The sequence below is a fragment of the Natator depressus genome, chromosome 10 (assembly GCF_965152275.1).
Source record: "Natator depressus isolate rNatDep1 chromosome 10, rNatDep2.hap1, whole genome shotgun sequence".
In the NCBI taxonomy this organism is placed as follows: Eukaryota; Metazoa; Chordata; order Testudines; family Cheloniidae; genus Natator; species Natator depressus.
Window position 1 is genome coordinate 82,497,559 of NC_134243.1, and position 27,997 is coordinate 82,525,555.

At 42.2% G+C, this 27,997-nt stretch overlaps 2 protein-coding genes across 9 annotated transcripts in view; one reads left to right on the forward strand and one right to left on the reverse strand.

The window, feature by feature from the left end:
* Positions 1 to 26,287, forward strand: part of FRMD5 (FERM domain containing 5) — a 323,210-nt gene extending 296,923 nt beyond the window's left edge. Inside the window, exons 14-15 of one of the 6 annotated variants that reach the window (XM_074966676.1) lie at positions 1,687 to 2,039; positions 26,153 to 26,287. In XM_074966676.1, coding sequence (XP_074822777.1) covers positions 1,687 to 2,039; positions 26,153 to 26,239 — 440 coding nt within the window. In that variant the 3' untranslated portion in view covers positions 26,240 to 26,287. Of the gene's footprint in view, positions 1 to 1,686; positions 4,793 to 26,152 lie in introns of those variants that run through there. The other 5 variants (XM_074966679.1, XM_074966677.1, XM_074966674.1 and 2 more) reach the window with 5 other exon arrangements.
* Positions 1,034 to 27,983, reverse strand: WDR76 (WD repeat domain 76). Of its 3 annotated transcripts, none has more exons than XM_074966672.1 (13): positions 27,866 to 27,983; positions 26,314 to 26,727; positions 24,177 to 24,269; positions 22,660 to 22,715; positions 19,742 to 19,868; positions 18,583 to 18,684; positions 18,423 to 18,466; positions 18,191 to 18,344; positions 14,972 to 15,127; positions 13,493 to 13,710; positions 12,533 to 12,685; positions 10,248 to 10,301; positions 1,034 to 2,422 (listed from the first exon to the last, which is right to left on the reverse strand). In XM_074966672.1, exons 1-13 carry the CDS (start codon positions 27,935 to 27,937, stop codon positions 2,371 to 2,373), a joined length of 1,695 nt encoding a protein of 564 aa, XP_074822773.1. In that variant the 5' UTR covers positions 27,938 to 27,983; the 3' UTR covers positions 1,034 to 2,370. The 3 variants fall into 3 exon arrangements, with proteins under 3 accessions (XP_074822773.1, XP_074822771.1, XP_074822772.1); XM_074966670.1 differs by lacking the exon at positions 1,034 to 2,422 and adding an exon at positions 7,180 to 9,122; XM_074966671.1 differs by lacking the exons at positions 1,034 to 2,422; positions 18,191 to 18,344; positions 18,423 to 18,466 and adding an exon at positions 7,180 to 9,122.
* Between the last annotated feature and the right edge of the window lie 14 nt (positions 27,984 to 27,997).

The following is a 27,997-nucleotide window of genomic DNA, read 5'->3' on the forward strand; positions in this document are numbered from 1 at the left end:
GGGGGTACAGAGCTGCCCCACAAAGCCTCTTCAGCCTTAATTTATAGGGGCTGCCTTTCCCCCTGTGCAAGTGATTCCCTCCTATGGGCCGGGGGGGGCTGAGAATGGACGGGGCAGGGCCTCAGAGACAGGACCGGCTCTAGGCACCAGCAAAGCACGCGCATGCGTGGGGCAGCACATTGCCGGGGGCGGGATCCCAGCCCTCCCTTTTTTTCGGGGCAGTTGCACTCTCAGAGCTACGCCACTTAGACGGGGCGAGAGCACCGCGCCTCCCCCCAGCCCCTGACCGCAGCCCCGGGACGCTGAGCTCCCCGGGCCCAGCCACTACCTGGGGAGGAGAGGGCGAGTCCTGCCCGGCAGCTGGGTCTGTGCCCTGGCTGCTGGGCTGCCCCTTATCTTGGGGCTTCTCGGCAGGGACACAGGGAAAGCCCCTGCAGGCACTGGGAGAAGGTGCCGACCCTCCGCTTCCAGCACCACCTGTGAGCCCCAGCCCCACCTGAGCTTGGGGGCAGCAAAAGCCCTAGAGCCGGCCGTGCTCTGCGAAGGGTGTTCAGTTCTGTGCGATTAGCAGATTGGCAACCCCAAGGGGCACCGCTGTAGGGCTGGGGTGGGGAACTTGTGCCCCTGCCCCTCCTTCCAGGGCCATGCCCCTCCTCCACTAGTGGAAGTAGGGCAGGCAGGCACAGGTGGGGCCCAGCATGCTAGGGTTAACTGCACAGTCCCCTACGCGTTAAAGCAGGGGGGCGGTGTTGCACAGCTAGAGCCCTGAGCTACGGCCCTGTCTGTAATGCAATGGTCCTAAACTTTTTTACGCCATCCCCCTCCCGAACTGGGAGCAGGGCCACAGCTCTGGGCGAGGGGGAATGCAGACAGGGTAAGGGGGCCAAGGCTGGGGCGAACCCTCACCCAGAGGGAAGTTCATCCTGCCAAATGATGGTTTTGATAGCCTGTCTGCCACTCCTGCAGGTGACAAATTTTTGGGACATGCAGGGTTTGAGGTTATATTTTTATGCAGTTTTGTGCTGCCAGGAAGTTGCAGTATTTTGAGAAAGCAATACCTAGAGTCAGATCCTCAGCTAGTATGAGTCAGCATGGCTTCATTGACTCCAGGGGCATGAACTTACTCCAGCTAACGGTCTGGCCCATAGTACAGACATCAGGCTGCCTCCTAGTTACTGGGATTGATGCTACTGGACCACAACGTGAACCCCTTGGTCATCAGAAGCATTAAGGGAGGAAAATTTAAAAAACCAAAACAAAAACAAAAACCTCACATTAAATGAATGGACAATCAGACCAGACCACTCATCGTGGGCACCCAAAATTAGCAGACCCTTGAAAAACGTGGGGCCATAGCCTGTCTGGGCTTTGTTTTCACCATGCATAAGACGGGGATAATAATGACCTCCATAGCAGTGTCTCAGGCTTTGTTCTTTTGTATGCGTCACCTGAAGAAGAGCTCTGTGTAAGCTTGAAAGTTTCTTCTCCCCCCTCCTCCAACAGAAGCTGGTCCAATAGAAGTTATTGCCTGACCCAGCTTGTGGCTCTCGTATTTGCGAAGCCGTCTGAGCTCCTGGAGTGTGGTGTAAGTGCAGAGTTGGTCTATACAGGAGAAGGGCTCCACACCCAGTCACTAACCCTCCTAGCTCTTGCCCATCACGCTCACTGCTGTCTTTCACTCTCCAGGCCTGGAGTCTCTGAGGGACAGCGCTCACTCGACCCCCGTGCGTTCAGCCTCTCACAGCGATGCTTTCATGTCCCATTCGCGGAGCAGCAGAGCTGAGAGCAGCGAGAGAGTGGCAGTCATCTCTGACGAGATCTACAGCCCCGCGGACAGCGTGCTTCCCACGCCCGTGGCAGAACACAGCCTGGAGCTGATGCTGCTCTCCAGGCAGATCAATGGTGCCCCCTGCAGTATTGAAGAAGAAAAGGAGTCTGAAGCCAACACACCCACGGCAACTGAGGCTGATGAGATGGGAGGCGAGTTCAAAGCCTTGTGCCAGGGTGTTGGTGGCAATGGCGGGACACAAGCTGCACAGGTGAATAAGTTTGTTTTAAGTGTCCTCCGTTTGCTCCTTGTGACAGTTGGACTCCTCTTTGTTTTGCTCCTTCTCCTGATCATCCTTACCGAGTCTGACCTTGACATTGCCTTTTTCCGTGATATTCGCCAGACCCCCGAGTTTGAACAATTCCATTATCAATACTTTTGTCCCCTCAGGCGATGGTTTGCCTGCAAAGTCCGCTCCGTGCTGAGCCTGCTCATTGACACCTGAAGGCATGACTTCCTAATAACTAGCCAGGTGGATTCAGAAGATACCTGCTACCAGTTCCCAGCAAATGGGACCCATCGTGGCACCATCGGCCCATAAACTAAGTCCTCCTTTCATGAATCAAAGTACACTGCACCCTAGGAGGTTTGTTCCTGGAAGAAGAAAGCGATAGATTTATGCCAGATTAAAAACGCATTTATTTAGAGCTCCACTTTCCTGAAGTATTCAACCATTCAGTTTTTAATCCTTGAAGTTTGCAGAATAATTTAAGATTTTAATTTTCATAGATGTGTGTATTACTTTGAAAGTATTGAATAAGAGGAATTTATTTTATTACTACTGATTATTGCATTAGTGTCAGCCAATAGCAGAGGCACTAGTTCAAGACTAGAGATATTGCATTATGCAGGAGCTTTAGTAATGGTGCTACTGAGTTGTAATTTAAATACTAGTGTATTGTTTCATTATTAAAACTGCCTCTGTGCACAGCACTTCCACCTTCAAATTCCTTTTACTACCCAGAGCTTCTAAACTGGCAAATGGTTTAGTCCTTAGAAAGCGATCTGGTACAATACCATTATCAACTTAGAAACGTTTTCAAAACAACAGAGTGGGCAAGAAACAGGGAAGCCAGGAGTGGCAGTGTCTGTTCCTTTAAATAGCATAGAAAGATGTGAATACCTATCCTATTCTATAACTTAGGCCTTTTCAGAATATGTTAAGCCTTGAACCTGTAGTGCACCACAGTGGCGTTTACTATAGAGGTGTTAAATCCCTAACGACAGTGGGAGTGGAGTATATGGGGGGGAATAGATAAATGTACTCAGTTATGTTCTACAAAGTCTGGGTGTGTAGTTAGGAATCATACCTGATGATCTGGAATACGTTTTGCCTCAGAAAGTTGTGCGTGTTTTGTATAAAAAATAACTGTTAAACCTATATTTTAAACAAAATAGCATTTTGTTATTGATACTAATCAAGTCTTTTTAACTTTATGGATTAGATGATCATAGCGTGATATACAAAATGACTGGAGTAAGCCAATGGTTTGTAGAATGGGACTCTAATGGCAGATTAACCCATTACTAGTTTTGGAAAAAAGAGCAGCAGATTTTTTGAAATGTTTCAAAGGTAAAGAGCAGAATTACAGAAGTGGGGACAACACTGGAAAACACCAAGACAAATATGAGCTCTGTCCTTAGCAGGGAAAAAGTGTAATTAACTAATTTCTATTGTGACATGAACACTTGACTCATTATTTGGCAAAAATAGCAGCCCATTTGTAAGGGGAGCAATAATCACTACTGTACAGTTTCTTGTGAAGCTGGGCATATTTAACAAAACAGAATAAAAACAGACTAGCAAGAGTTTCATTTCATCTCAGGGAAGAGATTTTAAGCAAGCCGAGGCCATAGACCCAATTTTAAAAGTCTGATTTACATTTTCTGCACCATCAACCATCTCTGTGCACGAGTTCAAGCACTGCTGGTGCACGCGCATGCACACACACACGCCCCTATTCCCTTTGAAGACTAGTTATGATTTTGTCCTGAACTGGTCAATTGTTCTCTTTTGCCAAATGCTCAATCATCAATATAGAGAACAATCAAAGTCAATTAGATTCAGACTATTTGTCACTGCAATAAATAAGGTCCATTTTACTAGTCTGCCAGATTTTTTTTTTAAATGCAGTTTGTCACTTTTACTTTAAACATTAACCATGGCCATTTGATTGTCAGAAAAGCTGAAAAAGATTTTGCATTCAATTTAATATTAAGTTGTGAATGCCAACCACAGGAGAAAAAAGGCTAGATTTTTACATGGATATATACCGTTTTATGCAACATAGCAAAATTAACTTTTAGTGTAGTGTTCCTACCTCAGTCTGTAAATGGTGTTTCTATGCAGTGAGTGATAGTCTTAAACTAAACATTTTTCATCCTAGGTTAAAGATGCAGTATTCCATTGTTTTAATTGCTAATTGCTAATACTACTTGTTTGTCATAACAATACATTATCATTCAGTGACAGGTGCAGCTCCAATGTGTTGTACTTTAAACATTTTCTTTTTCAAAAACCACAAGATATGAAATATTAACTTTGAAAAACTTTTGCATCAGTCTGCTTTTAGAAGAGTAATAAATACCACACCTTGTTTAACCTTTTGCTGTTTTCACCTGGCATTTTATCCTAAAACCATTACAATTAATAATTTTTTAATCTTATGGTTTTTTCCCCTCTATGTGCCATGTTTCATGTTTTGCTAGCTGTTCGTTTTATCTGTCATTTGTATAAAAAGTCATTTCGATAGTTCTTCTATCAGAGGAAGCAAAACTCTTAATAAAGAATAGTGTACTGCATCTTTAAAGCAGTAGAGGGTAAAAATACCTGAAAATGTGAATTTCTTAGTTTTCATAGAAGTTAACCTTTCATGTGCCAAATACTGTAAGTTACTTTTTTTCCCTCCAAAATAATGTACCTTTTTCTACATATTCAGTATGTAGTTAGCATAAAATCATTGGTGCCATGAAAAGTATTTTTAAATTTAAATAAATATTTAAGTATCATGAAAACAAGAGTTGGCATTTTTTATTTTTAAATAAATTGCTTATTTGACTGGTGATAGTTAATATTTTACAGCTTTAACAAGTTTTACTTGATCAAGAACTGAAGAAATTGGCCCTTAAACACAATGGGTCCAAATTCTGCACCCTTAACTTACGCTAACTTCCCATTGGGGGGGGGGGGGGAAATCAGTGCAGAATTTGGCCTTTTAAGCAGAAAAATTCCAAAATTACAAACACCGATAAGGCTAATGCAAGCATGATCTCACTGTATCATTTTATGCATCTGCATGGCTAACAATTTTGCCTTCATCCTCGTTTTCTAAAAAATCCATCCTTTGAAACATGGAACGGAACCAAAGAGCTGATTCAGGCACATTATAAACATGCATTGCTGCCCGGATGAAGCTGACCCCATAGAGAAAGACGAATCTAACACATCATAGAGACAGGCACACCTCTCACCTTCTGCTCCCTCTTTCTGTTCTGCTGGGCATTGGGCCAGTCATGGCTAACTGATCACAGTTAAACTCATTACACGCAGCTTACATGCAGAGTGTGAATACCAAAGCACCTGCATTTTGAAGCCAACAGCAATTAAGCCGGACTGAAAACGGCTCACAGAGCCAGCTTCAAGAGCGAAGGCCAAGCCAGGCTGGGAACTTAAGGCAGAAAATGGCACAACTTTTTTGCTTACCCACTGCAGAGGTCATTGTGTAGCAGAGTGGTGACACAGTGTGTTAAAGTGACCTCATTTCAGCTGACTTTTGCAGGACCCACTTGTCCCTTGAAACCAGAATTGCATTAGACTTGAGCAATGAAGGTTTGTATCCAGGCAAGTGTAATGATCTTTTGTATCACACTGTAGTTTTTAACGTTTGCAGGGTGAATCAGTGTAACCCTTCTGCCGGGTAGTTTAGGCAGCAACAAGCGACAGGTTCCTCTTTTACAGAACAGAACCGGCTCAACACACACCCACCCTGGCCCCCCAACCACTCCAGTAATCTAGGGGAACGAACCACCACCCTGGGTGCCTCCAAGAGCTCTCTCATGAATACTGAGTCTATGTAGAATAGAAGAAAACTTTTATTAAAGATGAAAACAGCATTAATTTGGGAAAACCCTGCAACCAGGATTTGAAAGTACACCACCAAGAAGTAAAACACCCACCCCATAGTATCTTGGGCAGTGTCCTTGTTGTCTGAGTCCCACCTTGTGCTGTTGGTTTCCAGAAGAGGGGCATGGTAGAGACTTTCATCCCTTGGACTTCAACTCATTGTGTTGTCTGAGGGACATGTCTGGGGGGGTTCACCTCCTGCTCCTGAGGGATGGGGGTGGTGGCCTGCCAGTTTCTCTGCCATGGCTCCCCAGCATCAGAGATGCAGCAGTAATGGTGGCAGCAGTGTTCTTGGGTTCATCCAGTTCTCAGTGATCTCAGCTCTTCAGTGATTTCACAGGATAGCCGGGAACCTCTGCTGCCATCTCTTCTGCGCTGTCTCTGTGCCAGGGCTAAGGTTTAGCGCCTGTAGGCCAGCATATCACTGAGAAGGAGCCAGGCCTCTACAATGCGTCTAGTCAGCTGTCTTAAAACAGTGACGGGGGAGGATCAAATGGCTTCTGGCACCTTTAAGCCTGGTTGTGTGGACCTGTTTAAATAACCCCTCTGACTCTTACATTTGGCATCACTACTCCTGACAATGAGAGAGGTTAAAGTTAGGGTGACCACCACCCCCGCCCCCCCATCGGGCTCACTAAGTATAGTCCTGCTGTCTTTAATATTGAATGCCATGGTAATGAAATGTTATCCTTATTGTATGAGTACAGTGAATTTTAACCCAAAACAGCCAAAATCAATCACTTCAGCAATGAAGGTCTGTCTGCTGATCCCCTGGGCAGAGTAGGTGTGTCTGCAGAGAGGCGGCTCTGAGGTCTTTCCCCCCAGATCACCATTAGCTGTCAGGGGAGAGCTCATTCAGCACCTGCTCACACATCAGTGAAAGTGAAAGCGGGTCAAGCAGGGAGAATGCAAGTGTCGCCACAGCATCTCATGAGCCGAGAGGCCTGTGGCCACTTTGATTCCTCTGCACCCAGGCTGCTCCACTCCTTCCTTTCCAGACCTCTTTGTGCCCTTGAAGGAAAGGAGAGGCGGGCAGCGAGCAGTGGCCTACAGCAGAGTAGGGGTGTCTATGCAAAGAGGTTTTAGCGGTCCTATCCTGCAAAACACAGTCTGAGAATATGGGGCAGTGAGGCTGAACCTGCCTCAGGCAAGAGGTTTGATGCAGACCATCTCCCCTCGGCCCAGTAACTCATTATCTCCTGTTGCCAAGAATTATCTTACTTCTCAGAAAAAAAAAAAATCACCCACATCTGGGATAGCCTTGAGCCATCAAGAACAAGCTGAAAGCAGGACCAGAAACACAATGCCCTCTTTCCAAAGTTTGAGCCCATTCACACAAGAGCGTCATGGAAACACAGAACAGTCAGTGCCACCACCTGCAACTCTGACCCCTTGCCAGATGCTAAGGGAGAGAGAGTGAAACATCTGCAGCCCCTTCCTAAAAGGGACTGCTCCTGTCAAAGGCAGCGATGATGATCTAGCATCCATACTAAAAGATGCAATACTACAACCAATACTAAAAGAAACTACTTTGTGATGCTGGAGGATCACAACTACAGATCTTTTCTACACAAGCTAAAAATCAAGAAGCTAGCAAAAACTGACTCCAATGTCACTTGTCAGCAGTCAGTATAGTCGTTCCTTCTGTCAGGCCAGACTTGTTGATCTGGTAGAAGACCATTTGGTATTCATAGTTATGTGGACTTCCTCCTGGACTTCTCTGTGGCATTTGGTACTATTCACCACCATATACACCTACCATGCCTCCAAACAGCTGCAGAGGAGCATGGAAATATCCTGAATGGCTCAGGTCTTTCCACTCAGACTGAACTCAGAGTCTTTATGGTCAGTTATTCTCCCACATCCAAATCCCTCAACTGCAGAAGGGCAAGGCTCAATCCTTTCCACTGTATTCTTCAACAGCTTAGCCACCTTAAAGAGGGAATATCCTGCTGCAACCTTAACTATTGTCAGCTTTACAATGAAACCATTAGGCAAGCAACAATGTGTGATTTGTGCTTTTCTGCAAAACCCTGTTTATTTTATTGTTACCTCATCCTCTCAACTCACCCCATCCTCTCTGTATTTAGACCACTTGTGTCCTAGCCTACGTATAGAATGTGAACTTTCTGGGGCAAGGACTGTTGTCTTTGTTACATATCCACAGTGCTTCCAGCAATGGGACCTTAATCCCAGAGACGAGTTTGAAGGTGCTACCATAATAATGAACCCACACAATGACCCCCAGCTCTACATCTCCCAATATTATCTGTGAAATTTCATCAAAGTGCTGTTTACTTTCATTTCCAAGTATCAGTGAAGATGTTAAATAAAATTACAGTTCCCACCTAATGCAGCATCTCAAAACAACTGATCAACTCAATGTATTGCTATTTATTATCGTTGTCTTTACCGAATTCTCAGTGCACCTGACCACATTCATTTACACACACCAATATTAAACAATTCTGGGAGTAAAATTTCATGGCACGTCAGACATTTTACTAAACGGATATGTTTTACTGAAAACAGACTATGTTGTATAGTAAGCTTAAGGTAAATTTCAGGAAAGCCACAATCATGATGTATTACATCTAAAAAGCAAGTTGAGGCCCAATCTAGAAAAGGTCTAATGTTAGAACTATACATGATAAATATTTGTTAAAAGGTCATACTTAAAATGGCTTTAGGAAATATGACTTTTTATTATGAATGTTGCTTCTCCCATACTTGGATACACACAACTCACCATAGGTTGGTGTAGTAGGATTGCTACAGATTTAATATTTGTAACTTATTAAAAAAAAATACAGAATGCTTCCAAATTAATAAAATGTAATTTAAAACCTTGTAATGCATATTTTTGTCCTGAGAAACAAACATACTTTATGTAGGAAAAAAATTCAGCAACTTTTTCAATCCTTGAAAACGTGGAGACGACCACTGGAGTTACCACCCACTAAGATATTCTTTGTAGGGTGCACAGCATTGATGGAACAAACAGAGCCAAGGTAATCTACATTATAAAAAGAGTGTAACTGTTCACCAGTATCCTGGAAGATTTCTATTTGCCTTGGGCGTGCCATACTGCCAACCACAAAACAGTCTTCCTGTTTAGGGTCCCATATTGCTCTGAACCTAGTTAACCAGCGTCCTGTGTTATTGTTATGTCTATTCAGAAAAATGAAAGAAAACATAAAAATCAAACACTGAATTTAGTAAGTTGCATATTTAAATACTGCCATTTCAGGTGCTCTTGTTTAGAGCATCCATTAGCCACACATCTATCCTCACCTTCTAGCCATCATCATATTCAGCTAGTTTGGGAATGGTACTTTTCAGAACCGTTCAACACTACTCCTCAACAGATCAGAGGAGAAGTGTACATTAATGATAAGAGCCACCCCTTTCCTCTCACAGACCTAGAGGAAGGGACTGTAACAGGACAAAAAGGAGAACTAAAGGCAAGAAAAGTGTAGCAAGAGATCCTCTGACATAATAAGCAACTATTTGTAAAAGGTACTCAAGCTCTGGGATGGTCTTGATACAAATCCAGGGGAAAACCATTAAGCCCTTTTAAAAAATGCAAAATTTTAAACTTTCAGGCCAGCCATATTAATACCAACCCCTCAGTGACCCCAGAGGTGGCAATGACTGATATGATGGAGGGAGTCCCGCCTTTCTTGTTCACAGAAAGGATTTGCAAGCTTTAAGCCTGGGCGAAGCAGGAATGAAGGAAAGGGAATAAGGAAAAGATAGATATCTCCATTTATAAGCAGTGCCCTTTACTATCAAAATGTGTTGCTTTGAGTATCTTGTTCAATTGCAAAATATTTTTAGAATTACAAAATAATTTTAAAAAGAAACACCTATGAGACCACACCCTGAAACATGAGAAATCTTCTCAAAAGTACAGGGACATAACAGGCTTTAATACTCTAGTTACACAGAAAGATATTAAAAGCCTCCTCACAAATCTAGTGGACTCAAAGCTGGCTATATACAACCCTGATCCTGGGTTTAGCTGAGGACCAAAGCCAGTCCTCCGTCTAATAAAGAACAGCGTCAGGGCTGCTCTCTCTTATGCAGCTGCCTAGGACACCAATAGCTGTTTAGTAGCTGGAGAATCACCAGGTTGAGGGCAAGCCCCAGCCATGCCCCCTTCTCACAGTAAAAGCCACTGTGACAGCTCTCTGCTACCTGGCGGCTCTCTCCACCAAGTGGTTATGCTAGCTTTACAGCAACTCAAAGCAGCCAGAAAAGGCAAGATCCTTAGCACTGGTATATGTACCTTACCTGACAGCAGTGAGAACAGGAACCGTAGATGATAAAGAGCTGGTATCATAGACTCTGTGAAGTAAAGCAAATCATAAAACTATATAAACACACACACACACACACAAGATTTTCCTGACTATATACATAGGCATTTTACAGGTATCAGACAATACAAGTTTTGGAATACAGTAATAGGTTCTGTACTTGTGAAATCCAATTCCGGGATAGGTGTTAAAGTCCTGATTCCATTAATAGATATGCATTCTAAAGCAAATTTTTGTATTTTTGAACAGAATTACTTTAGTTTGTTACCTTATAACATTAGAGTGGAGCAGGGGCTGCAGAGGGCAATTTAAACTGGGGAGGGGGAGGCATAGATTTGCTCCTCCACCTGATCTTCCTCTTCCCCTCTCAGGTGCCCTACCACACCAGCAACCTAACGCCCCTGGCCCATGAGCCCCTACACCCACACCCTCCAAATCTAAGTGAGTGGCACTGGGACCTGGCATGTAGGGTCACAGCACCACTCAAGTTTATCCCAGCCAAAAAAAAAAAGTTAACTAACTTGAAGTCTTTAAATCATGATTAAACGACTTCAGTAACTCAGCCTCAAGTTAGGGTCTATTACAGGAGTGGATGGGTGAGGTTCTGTGGTCTGCAATGTGCAGGAGGTCAGAGGCTAGGGATTCACAACCTTTTTCATTGAAAGCCCCTCCCCACACTCTACCCCACCATGCTATAAAAACTTCATGGCCCACCCGTGCCACAACTGTTTTTCTGCATATCCAATAGATTAAAAGTCAGGACCGGCGTTAGGGATAGCAAGCAGGGCAACTGCCCAGGGCCCCGCAAAGCTAAGTTGTGCAGGCTTCGGCTTCACAGCCAGGTGGTGGGGCTCAAGGCCCCAGGCTTCTGCCCCACACGACGGGGCTTCAACTTTCCGCCCTGGGCTCCAGCAAGTCTAATGCCAACCCTCCTTGGTGGACCCTCTGAAACCTGCTCACGGCCCCCCCAGGGGTCCCAGACCCCTGGCTGAGAGCTGCTAGACTAGATGATCATGATGATCCCTTCTAACCTTAGTCTATGAAAGCGCTGGTGCCCATTCCTGGCTCCAAAGCCTATAGAGTAGAGGGTTACCTGATGTAAAAAGCTCACACAGACCCCCAGTACTAATATGCGCCTTTGAAAATATATCTGAAATAGCTGAACTTCTATGTTTGTCTTGTTCAAACTGCAAAGATTTATGAAGTCTTTACTACTGGGTTGGTTCCGTATCACGCCCTACTTTTTAAGAGTACGTCTTTGAATATCTGTTGTGCATACGGAGCTGTAAAGATGTATTGCAAGGAATATACAAGAATTTGTGTAGCTGCATTTCCTCCTGTCTACACAGAATTAGTATCTAATATATACACGTAATTTATTAATAGCAACCATCCATTTTGAACGATGACGGTGTAAGCACCACCACAGTTCAGTTACTGTCTGTTGTGCTGCAGCATCGCAAGTGGCTGAAAAGTCCAGTTCTTGAGCAATAGTCTTTGCCGTGAATAACCCGGGGTAAAGCACAGGGCCAGAAGATGAAGCCAGTGCACTATTACAACTTGAGGCCTGCTGCGCTTTCCTCTTTGCTCTCTTCACTGTCTTCTCATCCTCCTCTCTCTGACATGTCAGTTATAGTGATATGACTATTGCATACATTCTTGAAAGAATAAGATTTTGTTTTTAAAACACAGAATTTTGTATATGGCCTGATTTTTCAGCCTTAACCAGGCCTCCCATTTTGTGCCTACTATTCTGTGATGTAATTTAGGTTACTTAAACATTTAAAGTACCCGATTTGTGGATGTAATCAGATACTTAGATGTCCAGATTATTTAAATAATGATCACAAACTGACAGCATGAAAAGTGAGACTTTTTAAAAAAACACAGTCCACACGACAATTTCAGTCCTAATTATGTCATATGCTTTATCCACCTCTAGGCAACATATAAAAACACCAGCTCTTTTGTCAGACTTTTAGCAGCAACACTGAAGAAATTCAGGACCTCAGTGCTTGTAACTGCTATACGTGGACTCATTAACCAGGTTTTTTAAAAGCTAGCCCTATCACTGTGTCTATTTATGGTCACAGTTGTAGGTTCTAAAGAGAAGTGAGGGCAAAAATGTAAGCAAAGAAATCATTAGTTATAAAAACTATTACAAGAAATTCTACTTAAAAATGTAAAGAAAAAGCTATCAAGAACAAATATTAGGCAGTGAATTGTACTTCTGTATTCTCTTCCTTCCCACACCCTTACCTCAACATATCATCAGCACACGTTGTTACCACTCTGTTACCAGTAATAGGTGAGAAATATGCAGAAGCAACACTCTTTGTGTGTCCACTGAGAAAGCTTATGGGCTTGTTTTCATTAGGCTTCAGGTATCGTGTATCAAAAATACAGACATTCCTGCAAGACACACACAGCGCCATTTTAGAACAGGTATCATTATGGAATGTTAAGTAGTTAACTAAGTACTATAAAGTCAAGTAGTTGCATAATCTTTAAAATTTAAATTTTCAGTTTTCACTTCCATGTAAGTGGAGGAACAGAGTGTACTAGCTGCACCTTAAAAAAACCTAAATACAATAATAATTGCCTTTTAAGAGCTAGAATGTACAGTACAGCCTGCCCTAAACCACTAACAAGGCAAACAGTAATTACAAATGTCAATTCCTTCATAAGCCATTACCAAAAGCCTTTATTTCCCCAAGGATGTGAACTGTAGCTCACGAAAGCTTATGCTCAAATAAATTGGTTAGTCTCTAAGGTGCCACAAGTCCTCCTTTTCTTTTTGCAGATACAGACTAACACGGCTGCTCCTCTGAAACCTAAAAAAAGATGCTACTCATTATTTTTGAAGTGGCACCATCCATGAAAATGACAAGTGCGGATGTGCTAGTACTTTTAATCCTCTTTTCCCAAAAACAAAGTGTCGCATAGTGTCCTTTTCTTACTCCCAACACCAAAATATTAGGGAAAGCCAAATTATATCAGATTTTAAGTTTCTTTGTAGAACGTTTTCCAAAATGATCAGAAAAACCTTGAATATACATATTTAAGTTAAAAAACTAACTTCCCTATTATAAATATCAGTAGATGATCGCTCTCCCCAAACCAATCCCATTTACAGCTGATTCCCAATGCCTTCCTGTGAAACCGTTGCACCGAGTTCTTAAAGCACACAAGTCACTGTGATACATTTGAAGTACATACACTGCGCCAGCAGCAATGAAATACTGTCTGTTCACTGGATGAACATGGACAGTTCTTGTTGTCTTTGAATTAATGTTTGCAGTAAGTTCAGAAGAAGTTCCTGGTGTCCGTCTGTCCACAATAGCCACGTCACCATCCCACTGTCCTACCACCAACGTGGAGGCATTGTTTGCCAAGAAGTCAAAGGAAGAAAAGCGTTTTTCTTCACTTCTGTACACCTACGTATGAAACAGGTGTTTATGTAAGGCAATGTATAATTGGTTAAAAATAAAATCAGACTAATCAACTATTTCCATATTGATACTTCACAGCAATTGAAGTATACAATAGAATGTAATCTGCTTTAACTACAGCTATGTCCTTTCACACTGAATTATGCTAGTAACATCAGTTAAAACAGCAGTAGCGATCCATTTAAGTAGCTTTTTCATGAGAGCAGGTGGAATACAGAAAGTGTCTCTATATAAGGTATTTTGGACAATAGACTGAACAGAATGCAAAGTATTTATAACTCCCACATAAGGTCTTGTCATCCAACTATTTCCACAAGCAAAGGAAAGACTCACCAAGCAAATCTCAGTTGGGTACTGAAATGGGTAGTACTGGCTCTGTCCCCACCCCAGGCCCAGGGGTGCACCAAGAAGGATCAGGCTCCATGGAATTTGAGGAACAAGCTCAGAATGAGGAGGAGCCTTTGTCCATGCCAGTCTCCCAGCATAGTGGCCATTATCCACAGTTAAGGTAATGGTACTTTAAGCAACATTAATTTAAGACTTCATTACTGTGCCCTCCAGGGGAACCTGGCCACTGGCAGCACTCCTCTTGTAGAAGCCATGTGACCATGAGAAGCCAGGATCAGGCAAACAGGAGAGAAGAATTGCAAATCTCTTCCCAGGATCCACAAAGCTAGGATGTTATGTGTCACTTGGCCCCTTTGTGGAGTTCTAAGCAGTTGTCTGGGGAATGGGTGAGAACAATTAAGCTAACAGGAGTTTTACGTTGCACCATGATTGATATTTTCAGAGCTCCTCTAAAGAAAAACTGTTAATTTGCTGCTTTAAAATATACTCTTAAAAAAAATGGAGATTTACTGGATTAAATAGTCACATGGATGCAGATGAAACTCATTTTAACATGAAACAGATTTCTTTAGTGAGAATAAGTTAAAGAGGGTGTCCATGACATGTTATGAGGATGTTTTCTTAAAACACCGCAGTCAAATCAAAAACAAGGCAAATTTTCCAGATATTTGATTGGCTATGTGGTTTCCAAATTTTTTTTTTTTGGACTGTATTTTTATGAAAAAGTTTTTTATGGTTATTTTATGTTGCCTTATGAGGGAATACTGGTAAACTTTCCAGCAATCCGAGGAACTAACAAATTATTTTTGGTATTAGGTGGCTGAATATACTTCATAGCTATATATATTGATAGATTCATAAGGAGACTTATACATAATGGAACTGCATGAACATTCACCTCTTCAAAGATAGCTCTGGTAACATCTCCACATCGTACTGTTCCATCATGGCTCAGGGATAGCAAATGAACAGGATTAAATGGAGAAAAATACATGCAGCTTACTGGTTGACTATGTGGTATAAAGACATATACTCCATCTTCAGATTTAGAGTTCTGAAAATAAAAAGTTTTAATTAACACAATGTTAAATTAACCATGTCATTTCTACTTTTACATTTATTGCTCTTTCAAAAAGTTACTTATGTCTCAATTCTGTATCACAACTAATATTGATTTGCTTTTTCCTAATCTTTTCTGAATGATTGCATACAGCAACAAATTCATTCTGTTAGGTAAACCAACAGAACAAGACTGCTTCCAGTAGTCCAAATTGCAAATGTAGCCCTATTTGAGCCTCTCTGAGGCAAGTCGTTGGAGCCCTTGATCAGGCTAAACAGCCATTGATGTCAATGAGTTCTGCCTGAGGGCATAGTGCATGATTTTGCTCACAATTTACAGTTCAACATACTACTGACAGGCCTATGCTTTGTTTCCCCTCATCCTTTTCATTGCTGTACAACGGGCTTAGTTACATGAGCTAGACATTTACTGTCAATTTCATAATTACTATACCTCCCAGAGAGTAAGAGCTGCAACTTCTGCTATAACTTATTTCAGAGTAGCAGCCGTGTTAGTCTGTATCCGCAAAAAGAAAAGGAGTCCTTGTGGCACCTTAGAGACTAACAAAATTTAGGTGCTATAACTTAAAGTTCTATTTCATCATATTGTTTTTATTGCTAGAATTGGTTTACATTCAATTTGGGAATTAAAAACTGGACAGTAAAACTTTCCTACATCTTATCTTCTAATAATGCTATACCACTACAGCATCCAATCAAAATTTAAAACACAGTCAAATGCTTATTTTTTGGTTCTGGTACTCTCTTCCTTCTAGGGATGTTATTCTTTGCCCCCAAACTGAGCTACCTTCAGTAAACCTAGACTGAATTCAGAGAAACCTAAGACAGCTATTACATCTTAATTAGTATCACAAGCTTCCCTTGTGGATGAGCTTTCCGGAGGAGGTTAAAGTAGCATTTGCTTTTCCTTTATCATTAGTCATTTGGAGCAAGAGGGTGAATAGGTCTTGTTGCCCATGCACATTATGATAATTCTGTAGGCCTAATGTACACAACTGTACATGGTAATGTGATAATTTCTGCCTTATTCGACTGGAGACGGGAGATTCCAGGCTTATGGCAAAAGCATTTGTTTCTTGTTCTGTTGATTTGCAATATTATACAACATAGAATGTAGGTCTGGAAGGGGCCTCAAGAGGTCATCTAGAGTCCATTCCCCCATGATAAGGAAGGCGTAAATATCCCAAGACCACCCTTGACAAGTCTCTGTCTAACCTGTTCTTAAAAACCTCCAAGAATGGGGATTCTACAACCTCCTTAGGTAACTTGTTCCAGTGCTTAACTATCCGTATAGTTAGAAAGTTTTGCCCTAATATCCAAACTAAATCTCCCTTACTGCAAACTAAACTTGTCCTATCCTTGATGGACATTGAACACAGATATAGAGAAAAATTACATTAGGTCATTTTTAGAGGGTTTTACAATTTATTCCCATTTTTTTTGTGTGTCACTCCATGGCCTGTATTATTTGTGTGTGTTGCAGCAATGACCAAAGGCACCAATCAAGAATATAACCATGTTGTGCAGGGGGCTATACAAGCATATATAAAGATATAGCTTCTGCTCTTAGAATTTAAGACAATGTAACAATTCTAACAAACAACAGAAGAAAAGGAGGACAAGCGTTATGAAAATAGGTACCTAAGAGATCAACGATCTTGTGGGTCCGCCATTACTTTAGTACATGATCACTTTATAATCTTTAACATTTTTATCCTCATAACATCCCTGTCAAGTAGGGGAGTACTATTATTCCCATTTTATAGGTGAGCAACTGAGGCAGAGAGACTAAAGGGTAAAGTCCTAGCCCCTCTGAAGTCAAAGGGGGTTTTGCCACGGACTTCAATGGAGGTAGGATTTCACTCTAAATGCATTGCCTGTAGTCACAAAGGGTGTCTCTATGGCAAAGCTTAGAACCGGACCTGGGACGGCTGGCGTCAGAACCACTGGATCATACTTCGCCTCGTCATGTAACAACACTGGTTGGCACAACTTGATGGTTCTAAATTATGAAGATTTTTTTTAACCCTATACATAGCTGGTATTATTCAGTTATCTTTGAGTTTCTTTATCTAGCTAAGATTAGCTGACTGATTTCTTGGAGGCATCAAGGCAGAAATGGGTTTTGAGGAGGGTTTTTAAGACATGAAGGGCAGCAGCTTTACACACTAAGTCAGGGAGGGTGGCTTCATGTATAAGGGACAGCATGAAAGGAAGAGCAAACAGCTGCAGAAGAGAGAAATGGGCATTTAAGATGGGCATCTATGGCAGAACAGAGAGGATGGTGACACAATAGAAGATATTTGCAAATAAGTAGTAAAAGGCAGAATTGTGAAGGGTCTTAAAGAGGAGGACAAGAAGCTGGAATGTAATGCATTAGAAAAACACAGTGCTAGAGTAGACAGAGAGAGAGCTGGGACATTCAGAACAGTGGGCAAGGAAGATTATACTAGCAGCTTCATTCTGTATGAACCTGAGGGAGCCGATGTGGGTGTCAGGGAAGCCAGAGTGAAAGAAGCTACAATAATCAAGTCACAAGAGAAAGACATGGACAAGAACTTTGATTGTAGGAATAACTAAGATAAGTTGATTTCAGAGTCAAGGTGATATGAAAAATAGTAGTTGTTTCGATATTTTCAATAATGTTCTACAATGTGAGAGAAAGGTCGGTGAGGTAATATCTTCTATTGGACCAACTTCTGTTGATGAGAGAGACAATGTAGCATAAATAAAGGCATGATAGTGTGTGATGGCATAACAATTTTATTTACACTAGTTGAGATGACATGATTCCCTCATTGCCATCATCCCAATCTCATGCACATAAAGATTATATTGCCTACCCCCACTAAACTGTATTGTCTCATAGATGTTACCTCCTTAGCACTGGAGCCGCGCTTCAGTAACTGTCTACTAATCAGATTTACTAAAATCGTTCTCACCAGTTATCTGACTTCCCACCCCATAAGATTCCCAATAAATGAATCCTAAGCACAACCCTCTCCTCCCCCAAAGAGATATCACACAAGCAATTTACCAAATCCCAAAGACCAATCTGTCCAGACTTGTCTCCAGCTGCCACCAAGGTCCTGCTTTCAGAAGGATGGATAGCCACAGAAAATATTCTATTTTTGACAACTTTTGTAACAGCATCTTCACTCAGGATCATATGACTCAGACTGGCTTTGTATCTAGGCAACATCATTAAATTGTTAGATATTTCCCGCCAAAAAGTTAAAATTGACAGAAATAAGTTGTTTATAGATTACCTTTCTAAGTTACATATGTGTTTTTCAGTATCATTAGGGTTTATCTGCATTGTAAGACAGGGAAAAAAAGTACCAGTTAAATTTGGGCACAAATTTACTGGCAAAGTTATTATGAGCTCAGGCTAAACGCCCCAAAAAATTAGTGAATTCTGACGGATACCTGACTTATCTTTGTCCATGTATCCAGAAACCCATCCGTTAATTCACTGCTCTTATTCTGATTTGTAGGTACCATTGGAAGAGGTCCAGGTGGCAACTGAGGCTATTTAAAAGGCAGAAACAATGTTAAATACCCTGTGCATCTTTTACAGCTTCCCAACCAGTTCATTCAACTAGAAAAATAGATAAGCAAAGGGAGCTATTCAGCAATTATATATGCCACAAACAAATCTATCCTTTCAAGATATTAAAATGTGCATAAAAAGAAATTCATATCAAAATATATCTTATTCCAGGAGGGAAGGGCAGGAAATAGTAAATACAAGTGTGTAAAAAGGTGGCCTCCTATACCCTTTCCTTTTCTCCCGACTCTGAGAAGCATCGTCTTCAACAACTATATATTGCAGAAATTTAGCGTTATTTCCGTAGTAATACAAAAAACCTAAATTATCAGCTCACATAGGAATATAGTTTTACATGTTGCTGTATAACTTCCTCAAATAAGGTAGCACATGTCTCAGAAAAAAAATAAGCTAACGAAAAGTTAGATTCAAGGTATGCTGAAAACACAAAACCCGAACAAGAAAAATATGAATTAACGCTGCCACAGCTGAGCCTATGAATTACTGAGCATACATAACATTCTATCAAGATTCTATAATGTTATGCAGAAGTGGGAAAGTACTATTTCTTCAGCTTGAGCCACAGAACACAGAATTAACTATTGCACACTCCACTTTACCATCAGATTTACTTTCAATAGAACTTCTCAGAGCATGCTCTGAAGAGATCATTTTGAATAGAATTTACTTTGTTTCTGCCCAACCCTAGATCACTTTCCCAGGGCCATATTCTCCTGTTCTTGCTCTTGAGAAGCCCCACAGAAGCCAATGGGGCTTTTCATGGAACAAAGTACTACTCAACATGAACACGGGTGGACGAATCTGACCCATACTATTGGCTGCATGAAAAACTTCTCAAGTATCTCCAGGTTATCGAATAAAACTTATTTAGCCAATTAGGGATAAGTATTATCACAGCCAAACCCATTCAGATTTATTAAAAATTTCAATATCTCTAAATAAAAATCTAACATGTTTTCATAAAGCTGCCAAATATGCACTGTACTGTATTTCTTCTTTTTTCCTTCACCATCTTACATATTCATCAATTACTGGTTCTGGCTGTGCTGGAATTTCTGGCAATGGAACTCCTGATGGATCTACTCTTTGTAAGCGCATAGATCTTCGACGTACTGTCTCAGCTTCTGTCTTTTTGGGCTTAGCTCTAGAGGAATGGAAATAGTCAAACAATATATATTCAAATAAGCCATGAGTTCCTACGGTAAAGGAATCCAAAATAGTTTTGGATCTTTATTTCCAGAACTCTGACCCAGACTAATATCACAAATAGCTTTGATTCATTCTAGAAATGTGTTTTGCTCACAGAATCATAGAAATGTAGGGCTGGAAGGGACCTCTCAAGAGGCTGTCTAGTCCATGCCCCTTGTGCTGAGACAGGACCAAGTATACTTAGGCCATCCCAAACGGTGTTTACCTACAAAAGAATTACTACACCACATTATGTCTTTAGTCTACGTTGTCTAGGAATCAGAGTGGTAGCCGTGTTAGTCTGTATCAGCAAAAAGAACGAGGAATACTTGTGGCACCTTAGAGACTAATTTATTTGAGCATAAACTTTCGTGGGCTAAAACCCACTTCATCGGATGCGTGCAGTGGAAAATACAGTAGGAAGTCTATACACAGAGAACATGAAACAATGAGTGTTGCCATACCCACTACAACAAGAGTGATCAGTTAAGGTGAGCTATTATCAGCAGGAGAAAAAAAAACCTTTTGCAGTGATAATCAAGATGGCCCATTTCCAACAGTTGACAAGAAGGTGTGAGTAACAGTAGCGGGGAAACATAAGCATGGGGAAATAGTTTTACTTTGTGTAATGACCCATCCACTCCCAGTCTTTATTCAAGCCTAATTTAATGGTGTCCAGTTTGCGGGTAACCATAGCAGTGCCACTGACTTGAAGGTATACATTGTCCCCAAATGTGAAATAGTTATGGGTGAGGGCAAAGTCACAAAGTTCAGCCACCAGGTTTGCCGTGAGAGTGGATGGGTCATTACACAAAGTAAAACTATTCCCCCATGCTTATTTCCCTCCCTACTGTTACTCACACCGTCTTATCAACTGTTGGAAATGGGCCATCCTGTTTATCACTACAAAAGGTTTTTTTTCCTCCTGCGGATAATAGCTCACCTTAACTGATCACTCTCATTATAGTGGGTATGGCAACACCCATTTTTTCATGTTCTCTGGGTATTTACTTATATCTTCCTACTGTATTTTCCACTGCATACATCCGATGAAGTGGGTTTTAGCCCACGAAAGCTTATGCTCAAATAAATTTGTTAGTCTCTAAGGCGCCACAAGTACTCCTCGTTCTTTTTGTTGTCTAGGAACGTTTACCTTTATTACACTTTTGGTTTTCAGTTATGATCTACCTTCTCCCTGTTCTCCTCTCTCCCCAACTCTAGCTATTTATTCAGTGGCAAACAACTAATTTAAAGCTGCTTGGGGGTATGTCATCCTGTGGCAGAACAGTGAGTGGAGCAAAACCCAAAACTTCTGAAATCAGGAAATGCAAAGTTAAGGTTGCCCATGCAAGCTTAGCTCTGACCTCTTTCAGCAATGCCCTAATACACCCCGTTAACACATACGCCTTTACTTTGCCAACCCCACAGTTGCTGAAATGTACATGTTGAATATGTCTCTCTCCAGGCCTCCATTCTATCCACTAGTCTTCCTTTACATAGTCTTCCATACTGTATTTTATTTTCTTCTTATTCCTCTGTCCTGTAGCTTGTTTTCCTCTTTTTACTTAATGCCAGTGTTTCTATACTTATTATACCTGTACCTAATGTTCCCTTTTATCCTTTCAATTTTTTCCTCTCCAGCTCCCTTTCCCTTTGTTCCATTATCAGACTGATTTTTTTCTTCTTAGCCGTCAAGCTCGATATCACACTAGATGACTTCCTGAGGTCCCTTCCAGCCTTAAATTTTATGATTCTATAAGAACAAGTTGCTCTTGAAATCTCACTGAAAATACAATCACTACTTTCATGCTATTTTGACCAGAAAGACATTCATAGTACCATTACTTCTCTTTAAAAAAAAAAAAAAAAAAAGATGAGGTACAGAAATACACTAAGTGAAAACCTACCAATGGAGAAGTCACATGGACAGTTTAAGGTAATTGGTGGTCTAGATCAGGGGTTCTCACGGCCTCAGAGTGCAGCCACCAACTCTTGCTGGTGACTGCTGTTACAATTTTAACTAAAATTCCTAAGTAAGTTTAGGAAAGACAGAAATAAATATGCACATATACATGTCCAAATCATTCCAATTTATTTATGTTGGTATTTTTTGCAGACTCAAAAATAATGTACACTTGTCTCTATGCTTTACTGGAACTAAACAGAACAGAAACACAAATAAGGTGCTTTCCAGGTTCTTGTCTTTTTTTGTTGTTGTTTATTGTGTGTTTTGGGTTGCTTTTTTTAAAGACTTGCTAACTATTAAGTCTGCTGTTGTGAAAAGTGATATTAACAAACATACAAATATTACTTTTCACACGCAGAAGACTTACGCAGCCCTGGCAAGCCCAGGGACAAATTAAGCCCTGGATGGGGAGGTGTGTACAGTGGCAGTGAGGGCCAAAGGCAATGAGGAGAATGGATGGGGGGCCAGGAGGGGAATGGATGGCACCCCAGGGAAGGTGAGGAAGTCACCAGCAGCCTGCTCCTCCAGCATTTGTCTCTCCAGAAGGGGGCAGGACCCAACCCCTGCTGGCAGCCTGGGGGAAGGGACCACTGCTTTGCCCTGTCTCCCATCACAGTCCAGAAGGCTGTGGCCACAAGACAAGCCCCTGGGGGCCGCATTTGAGAAATCCTGGCCTAGATCAAGATTTAAATATGTACTGCATACATATATAATGAAAAAAGTAGAATTAGCAAAAAAAACATTGATTTTTATTTTTGTTTAAATATTGATGTTATTTTACCTTTTGATTCCATGAGATTGTCCTTTGGTTGCCATTTTGCGAAGTCTTGCAGCTGACTTTAAAGAAAAGTGTAGAAATGTAAGAAATATAGTCAGATGAACAAGTGGTTTTTTTGGAATATTTTTGTGCAATGCAGTTAACTAAAGGAAACTAGTGATTATGAAGTGACTAAAAATTACTGGTTTTGTGTTTATTCTCTCAATTAATTATCTGACTTGTTCGGTTTACCAGTCAAATTTTCCTAACTTCCAATTCTACAAACTAAAGAGTAAATCTGAAACTCAAACCTGTGTTGTTTCTACCTCTTGTTCTTTCAAGTTGTTACCCACTACCAAAAAAATTCACTGAATAATGTAGATGGCAAACAAGAACAGAATACAGTTCATCTTGCTATTCTACAGCTGTATTCATCTTGCAGTGATAAGAAAAACAAAATCCTAAACAAGAAGCACCAGAGAAAGTGACTTTGAACAGAAATCATATTTTAAAAGAGACACCAATATATAAAAACTTATATTAGATTTTGAATTTATGAATAAGACTCGTAAGAGGATTAGATATATAAAAGCTGAAATATCAGCAGTTTAATTCACTATAATTATAATCACTATGGGACTTGAATTCAGCATGCAACTGCAGGGATAAAGACCAAATTGGGGGACAGCTGAGTGCTTGTTCAGTGTTTTATTTCTTTAGACATACGGAACTTTAGAGTGGTTTGTGTACACAGGTAGGAAGGAATCCAATGTGCTACATGGGGGGGAGGGAGGGAGGGGCTTAAACTTGTCTCCGCTGAGCTCTTCAGAGACATCTGGGGAGATTTTTTCAAGTCACTCCCTCCTACCCCAACCACAGAGGTTGAGTCTTGGTGAGCATAAGCCCTATTTCCTCCCAGCTAGGGCTCTCTGTGCCTCTGCGCCTGGGACTGAACAGTTCCATCTCCAGCTTTTCTAGCTCTGTTGTGAGAAGAAACAGCAGAGACTGCGCAGAACCAGCTCTGGGTGAGCAAAGGAGTGGCCTTTCAAGGAAGCTTACTCCTTAATGCAAGAGTGGACCTATGAGGAAGAACAGAACAGAACACAGGAGAGAGAAGGAACCTGGAAAGGAGAGGAAGAGCAGGACCTGCATCTGTAGATAACATTTAAAATCTCACTACTTTAATTTGTTGGATTACTTCCTCCACTGTGTAGCAGTATAATACATAGCACTTATAATGCTTTCCATAATTTAAAGTACTTTATACATATTAATGAATTAAATCCCACCTTCAAAAAAAAATAGAGCCCTATCAAAAAGTATGCACAAAGTATAATCAGATCACCGTGGGAGATCATTGCAATATATCATTGCAAAGTCAGCTGTGAAGTTTTTATGCCTCTCTCTCAAGCATCTGGTATAGGCCACTGTTAGAGACATGTTTCATAACTAAATGAACTATGGGTCAGTTTTGGTATGGCTATTTCTATTATGTTTAGAGTGACAATTTTATTCTTATTCTAGGGAGACATCATACAAACCTCAAGCAGCTTTAGAGAAGCAAAAAAATTAGCATTTTCTGTAATGTTCTTTAGTCTTTTTCTTTCATAGGCTGACAGCTGTGAAGATCCATCCTGCACAAACAAATAAAAGCAATTACTCTGTAGGATAATGTTAGGATATTACACAGAGTGCACAAAAAAGGCCTGGACTGTTGAGAAAATAAAGCACTGTACAAAGTTGCATGGCCTTTTTTTTTTTAGGTTCCAAGCTTCTCTTACAATAAATGTTACTTTATAGTGAGGAGTACCTGACATTCCTCCATTTCCAAACAACTGTAAAAGTATGCGGTCATTAAAAGCAAAAAGGCACAAAACACTAGAAAGTTGACAAACTGATTAAAACAGAATTGGGAGGAACGGGGGAAAAAGTGGCACATTACACCAAACTCCTAGGCAGTAGTGCTTTAAGAGAGCTCCATCAGTGTGGCCAGAAAGTGTCCAATCACAGACATGAATATCAATTTATATTTTGCCTTAATACAAAGAGAAGCTGCGGATTCTTTGTTTTGCCCTGCTGCAGAAGCATTCTCCCTCCCACCCCCCAAAAGATACACCACAACAGGAAAGGATAAAACAGACCAGCCCCGAAGACTGATATTTAAGGAATGGTGACTGAATTAAATTTCTTGAAGGCACACCTGCTGAGTTTTGAAGAAGATCTGAAGAAAAATGTGGGGGAGCTAGTCAATATGGTATCTTTAGAAAACCTTTAATTGCACATATTGACCGAAGCCAAGCTGGTTTTGTATCAGGATAGGAGTGTTTTGCTCAGCTCAGGCACACACTCATGAAGATGGAGTGTTAAAGATTAGTCTCAAAGTTCTTTATGGATGTTAAAATTATTTCAATAATATCTTTAATATTACATTGATAAATAAGAAACGAAAGCCTGAGGCAATTATACAACACTGAAATGTACAACAATACAGATATTAGGCTGTCTTATAATAGTTGTCTATGGTATTGTTTATAGAAAAATTGAGTCCTTTTTAGAACTAAAGGTAACTAAAGTCTTTATAAGAGTAAAAAAGAAAAGGAGTACTTGTGGCACCTTAGAGACTAACCAATTTATTTGAGCATGAGCTTTCGTGAGCTACAGCTCACTTCATCACTTCACTTAGAGCTCATGCTCAAATAAATTGGTTAGTCTCTAAGGTGCCACAAGTACTCCTTTTCTTTTTGCGAATACAGACTAACACGGCTGTTACTCTGAAACCTTTATAAGAGTGGAATTATTCAGATATACATCTTTCAGTTATATTCATAAGCAAAATACTGGATGCAAAAGGAGTAAGCGGTGTGTTATTTCTTGGTACCTTAGAGGAAAAAGGGAAATGTTGTACAGTCTGAAAATTATTATTTGGATTGCCATAGCACTTAGGAGCCCTAGTGACAGACCAGGAACCCACTGAACTAAATCCGGTACAACTACAGAACAAAAAGGCAGACTCTGCCCAAAACAGCTTACAATCTAAGCTTAAGAGAAGAGACAACAGATGGCTAGACAGACAGAGTACAAGGAAATGACAAGACAATATTGGTCAATAGGACAATAAAATAGAATAATTTTCTTTTTCTGGTAACAAAACTTTTACGAACCAATCCTGAAACTGATACTACTCAGGAAGGCCCATGTGGAGTCAGTGGCAGGATCAAGACCTTAGGTTGGATTTTTGCTGTCGGGATTTTGTTTAGCTATGACTGCTTGAAAGAAATAGTCTCTCATACATTACAGACTGTCAAGATTAATTATGTTAACTATACTAATATTTATCTACAGCCAATATGTATTGTTAAGAAAAAGATCTAAGACGGAGGGCTATGTAAAAATGAATAACTTATCTTGAATAATTATGAAAAACATGGTCTTTTTCTATCTTTAAAAAAAATGAAGTAAAATAATTGCATTCCCTTAAAAACAGTATAATAATTTTATTCCTTTTGCTATTTTCTAGGGGGCAAACAGTTCCTCGTTTACAAAATCATCAATACTTGAAGTTTCAACATGTAAAAGACGCCAAATAAGAGAAATTGAGGGCTAGGCTAAGAATATACAGAGGAAGCTAAAAACAAAAGAGAATATAGTCACAAAAAAACTCAATGTTTGGTTTCTTACCACATAAGAGACATCAGAATTACTTCCTTCACTGTCTGTATCCCAATTGTTTTCTGAATCATGATCAACTGTAACCGAGGCGTTTGTGGGCGACACCATCCTACTTTTATGATGAAGTGAAGACATACTGGGGATCACTCCTTGTGGACTGGAAGAAGCCTTGTAGGATACATCTCTTATTTGCTGACTTGTGGGATCATCGTGGGATTTTTTGACTTTTGGTTCTCTTTCTGAAGGCCCTTCAGTACTAGAAAACTTTTCTAGTAAGCGTTTCTGGGGCAGACGTTTGTTGCGTTTCTCTTCTTCCATGGATAACGGGGTGAGAAGAACTTTCACTTGTTTTCCAAAAACTGCTCTTCGTTCAGCTTTTTCTGATACATAGCTCATACTGGGGTTGTCTTTAGGTGTCTGCTCCTACACAAATGAGGTAGAGAAAAATATAAAGTATACTATGCTCAAATAAATGTGTTAGTCTCTAAAGGTGCCACAAGTGCTCCTGTTCTTTTTGCGGGTACCGATTAACACGGCTGCTCCTCTGAAACCTGCACTAGAGCTCAGCTCCTGTAACTTGTCTCCACATAACTAGCAATAGGCACAAACCATGGGAAAACCAGTGGCATATTAAATATACAAACACTTCAGTGTAAAAAAATAAAATAAAATCCTGCTGCTGGGCTTTCTCCTGCCTCATAGACGGAGCCCAAGGCGTGGAGCTTTCCTCCCAAAAGGAAGGGCCCTTCCCAGCCTCTTGGTGGGTCCCTGCTCGCAGAGCAAGCACCGCCGGCAGCTCCTGCCGATGCAATGGCCAGGAAGCGCTCACAGCACGGGGATGAAAACATCGCCCCGGCTTTGGCCCCGCGGCTCGCGGGGGGCTGGCTCTCCGTCCTCCGGGACCAGGCACGGCCGAGCCCCCGGGCGCTGCGGGGAGCCGCTCCCCGCGCCCCCCAGGACCCAGGTGCACCGCGCGCGCGCACAGACCCGGCCCTCCAGCCTGGCTGCGCGAGGCCGGCCGCGCGCACGGCGGGGGAGCCGCGGCCGACGCGTGCCCCGGTGACAGGCCGCCGCCGCCGCCGCGGTGGGAGACGCCGGGCCGGGGCTGGCGCGCCCGGGCAGGCTCAGCCCCTTCGGGCGAGGAGCAGGTGGCGGGACGGCGACCCGGTCCCGCCCAGCCGCGGCGTTTTCTTTCCTCCAGGCAACGCCACTGCTGCCTGGGTTTCCTCCTTCGCACCCGGGATGGGGGGCCCTGGCCCTCTCTGGCTCAGCGGCGCGTGGGTGCCCGGCGCTGTACAAAGGCGGCGGAACCGCCCCCCCCCAGGCGCGCCCGACGCCAGGGAGCGGAGCCTGCCGAGGAACGGGCCCGGCCGGCGGCCCCCGCTGCGGCTGGAGGGCGCTGCCGCCGGGGAAGGGAGCGGGGCGGCGGCCGCCCCCGGGCCGGGCTCGCTCGGGGCTCAGCGAGCCCAGGCGGGGCGGTCCCACGGGCGGCGCCGGAGGCGCTGAGGGCGGAAGAGGCGCCCCAGGGGCCGGTCTCCCCCGGCCGCCCCAACCGCCTGACCTGCGTCCGCTGCCGGGCGAGCGGCGAGAGCGGCTCCTCAGCCCCGAGCGTCCCGGCCTCGGCCAACGGCATCTCCGCGGCGCGGCGCGGCGCGGGACCGGTGGGGGCGGGGCCTCCCCTTCCCGCTTATGC